The sequence below is a fragment of the Palaemon carinicauda genome, chromosome 4, assembly GCF_036898095.1.
Source record: "Palaemon carinicauda isolate YSFRI2023 chromosome 4, ASM3689809v2, whole genome shotgun sequence".
NCBI classification, from domain to species: Eukaryota; Metazoa; Arthropoda; class Malacostraca; order Decapoda; family Palaemonidae; genus Palaemon; species Palaemon carinicauda.
The window spans coordinates 7,226,740-7,230,717 of NC_090728.1; the positions used below are offsets into that span (position 1 = coordinate 7,226,740).

The following is a 3,978-nucleotide window of genomic DNA, read 5'->3' on the forward strand; positions in this document are numbered from 1 at the left end:
GAGGGAGGAAATTACAGCAGATAGATGGGAGGATGGGATAATGATACCACTACATAAGAAGGGGGATAAACTAAAATATAGTAATAATAAAGGAATAAATTTACTTGTTACTGCTTACAAGACTATGACCATCATTATACATGAAAAAATGAAACCATATCCAGAGAACATTATTGGAGAGTATGAAGCTGGTTTTAGGAAGGGAAGGTCAACAACAGACCAGCTTTTCACTATACGATAGATCATTGAAAATTTCTGGGAACACAATGACTATTGAATACATCTCTTCGTTGATTTTTAAACGAGCATATGACAGCATTTACCGACCACCAATACGAAGCATTATGAGGGAGATGGGTATACCATGAAAATTAATCAGAATGACTCAGGCCTGCTACAGAGATACAAAGTGCTCGATAACATAATATATATATATATATATATATATATATATATATATATATATATATATATATATATATATATATATATAATCATCGCCAGTACATATAAAGAATGGGCTGAAGCAGGGATGTATATTGTCACCCGTGATGTTTAATATCATGATATAAAAAGTAGCAAGAACGATCACAGGCCGACCAGAGGGGATAAAGTATAGGGAAGTGACCGTTAATTTCTTAGGGTATGCAGATGATATAGATATAGTGATGAAAGTTTTGAGGGATATGGACAGATTAAGCAATATCTTCAGAGGAACAGCAGAAACACTAGGGCAAGAAATAAATAAAAAATTATAAAAGTCATGGAAATTGCTAAAAGACAAGATATAGATGGAAACATCAGCATCGACGGAATGGAAATTAAAGAGGTAGAGAGTTCTAAATATTTCGGGATGAACATAGCTAGAGATAGGAATATGAAAGCGGAAATAAGTGAAAGAATTGGTGCCTCTATAGTTTGGTAACACATCAAAAGATCAATATCAGGAAAGACAAAATTGAGAGTGTATAATACAATAATAAGGCCTACTCTGGGGTATGGATGTGAAGCATAGTCATTGACAAAAGAGCAAGAAAAAAGACTAATTTTTTTTTTAGAATAAAGTGTTAAGAACCTTAGTGGGACCAGTATAACACCAAGAAACACAAGAATGGAGGAGGAGACATAACTGAGAGTTGAGAGAGACAACAAAACAACCACATATAAGTCGACTTGTTAAGGGAAGAAGAATACAGTGGATGAGCAAAGAATGCCAAGAAGGGTCCTCTTGGCAAATGTGCATGAATGTACTGTATATCTCCTGGCAGACCAATAAAAGATTGGAGTAGGTGTCTAAGGAAGGATTTACAGCAAAAGGGTTGGAATACCTAGAGATAGGAGGATGACTGTGGCACAGAACTGAAGAGATTAGAATCATCTATTAAGAGCGGTCATGGGTCAACAAGTGGCCCCAAGACCAGTGGAGTAAGTGTAAGTATATATATATATATATATATATATATATATATATATATATATATATATATATATATATATATATATGTTACAGGCAAACTGTGTAACCAGGTATTTCGTGAAATGCCTAAATATTTTAGGCATTTAGTGTAATAACTGATTCGCTTAGGGATTTCGCGAAATGACTAAAATTTCCAGGCATTTCGCGAAATGACTGGTTTTATAGCCCAGGGATTTCATGAAATGCCTGGTTCATAAGAATTTTAGGTCAATATTGTATATTTGCTTGTATGTTTTATATGCTTAGGGAATCTTATTAGAAATGTTTTTATTTTTATTTTTTTTTAGGCCAGGGGAAGGATTTTAGGTTGAATACAGTAGTATATATTTGCAGGTAGATTGAATATTTCTAGGGTATTTTAGTAGCAACAATTCTGTAATAACATATGTTTTTAAAACCATATACTTTTTCTTCTTTCATTAAATGTACAATTAGACAGAAGGGCCTTTCTTCGGTGCAGCACGAAGAGATACTTGCTGTTCTTGGTTGATTTCCTCAACAATCGTTGGGGGCACAAGTTGAATTCAAACTTTATGAATTTAGTCCTTAGTATCACCGCCTTTACCCCAATAGTGTATAGGTTATTTTCATTTCCTTCCATGTTGATTCCTAGAAGATTTTTTTGATCCTCCCTTCCCCAGTCAACATGTGGAGCTGGCACAACGACATTGTCCTCTATTTCCCCAGCTTTGAAGTCGATCTTACTTATTTGACCATATATTCTGCTTGGCACACTTGACCCTTTCTGGTCCTCTTGCAGTTCTTGGAAATTTCTTGTTGTCTTCATGCAATATGCGGTGCTGAACTAAGTGGACCTGGGGTGGATAGGTGAAGATGGTGACTGGCTTATCAAGGGACTAGGATGGCTGCGTGGGGATGATGACTGGCTCAGAGGCCTCGAGTGGCTTGTCAGTTGGATCAGTAGGGGGCTGAGCACCTAGTGCTGCAAGATCATCTTCTTTCTCTAAGCGGTCAATGACCTCCTGAAGCAAGCTAGAGGAAGAGAGTCCATCTTTTGGATTCTCTCTAAGCAAATTAGAATATGGAGTACTCTTGATCCCTGAATGGCATGATGAGTTCTTCTGGCTCTGAACAAAACGAAAGTCTAGGTACCAATCTCGGGTGTTGTTGTCAGAGAGCCAAGCAGTCAGCTTTCCTTTGATGTTTTGAGTTGGCCTGTTCAACTGAACCTTGACTCTGTGCCTCTCTAGGGGCTTACCATGCACAAGATGCAGCCAGAGATCCTTCATATCTCGAATCACATAGGAAGTGAACTCAGATCTATTATCTGATTGTAGGACGCATTGATCACCAATCAATAGGAAGATACCCAAAAGCTGAAAGGAACCTCAGCTACTCTCTAGGAGTTGAGTGGGCGTAGGATGACAGACTTAGTTAGATGGCACTGGTACAACATAATCCACTTGTGCTGGGTTGTGGAGATGACTTCATGTCAATTAAATCGACTTGGCACCGAAAATTTTAATCCTAAGTAAGGGCCGAACCACAATTCCCTTTGTCTTGGTTCTTTTTGTCTTTTCTTAGCAGGTAATGCAGTAGGACATGAACAGGTCGACAGCCTCCGTTATGATGTTTGCATATTTAGAGTATGATATTAGTTTTAGTAAAATCTACATTCCAAATTTTCTCAAACTATAATCTAAAACTGCTTATATTGATCAGGGTACTTACTTGTTCAATTGCCTGCTCATATGGTTAAAAGAAATCAAAATGAGCGAATTACCTGCCCACATAGTTAAAACAAATCAAAGAAAGTGGCCATTTAAAACAAAACTGAATTAACTTCTCAGGTAGTTAAATTTAAATTGAACACCTGTGCTGGAAACAACTCTGGCTACAATTTATATGGAAATGAAATATATGAAAATTAAATGGAAATGTTTACCATATACACATAAATACATACTAATTATAACATAAATATTCAAAACCCTCTTTCAGTGTATAAGAATCCGTGTCAACTCCCATATAAACTTAAAACCACATAAAAGTGGTGTTTGCAAACAAATACCAGAATTATACAGTTTGCCTGAATTTTATTAGGCAAAGTGTGTAATAAAAACTACTAAATTTCAGTCATTTCGTGTAATGCCTAGAAATTTTAGTCATTTCGCGAAATCCCCAATTGAATCAGTCATTTCACGAAATGCCTAAAATTTTTAGGCATTTCGCGAAATGTCTGGTTGCACAGTTTGCCTCTAACATATATATATATATATATATATATATATATATATATATATATATATATATATATATATATATATATATATAATATATATATATATATATATATATATATATATATATATATATATATATATATATATATATATATATATATATATATATATATATATATATATATATATATATATATATATATATATATATATATATATATATATATATATATATATATATATATATATATATAACTTTATTTGGTTTGTCTTGTTCGATTTAATATTTTCAATGGT

At 34.1% G+C, this 3,978-nt stretch overlaps 1 protein-coding gene across 1 annotated transcript; it reads right to left on the reverse strand.

Moving 5' to 3' along the window:
- Positions 1-2,334: 2,334 nt before the first annotated feature.
- On the reverse strand, positions 2,335-2,727 carry LOC137639262 (SCAN domain-containing protein 3-like). The gene has a single exon (XM_068371547.1). The coding sequence runs from the start codon at positions 2,725-2,727 to the stop codon at positions 2,335-2,337; it is 393 nt and encodes a 130-aa protein (XP_068227648.1).
- Between the last annotated feature and the right edge of the window lie 1,251 nt (positions 2,728-3,978).

Excerpts from the sequence above, each read along its gene's own strand:
- LOC137639262 (XM_068371547.1), bottom strand. The coding sequence starts at position 2,727 with ATGAAGGATCTCTGGCTGCATCTTGTGCATGGTAAGCCCCTAGAGAGG.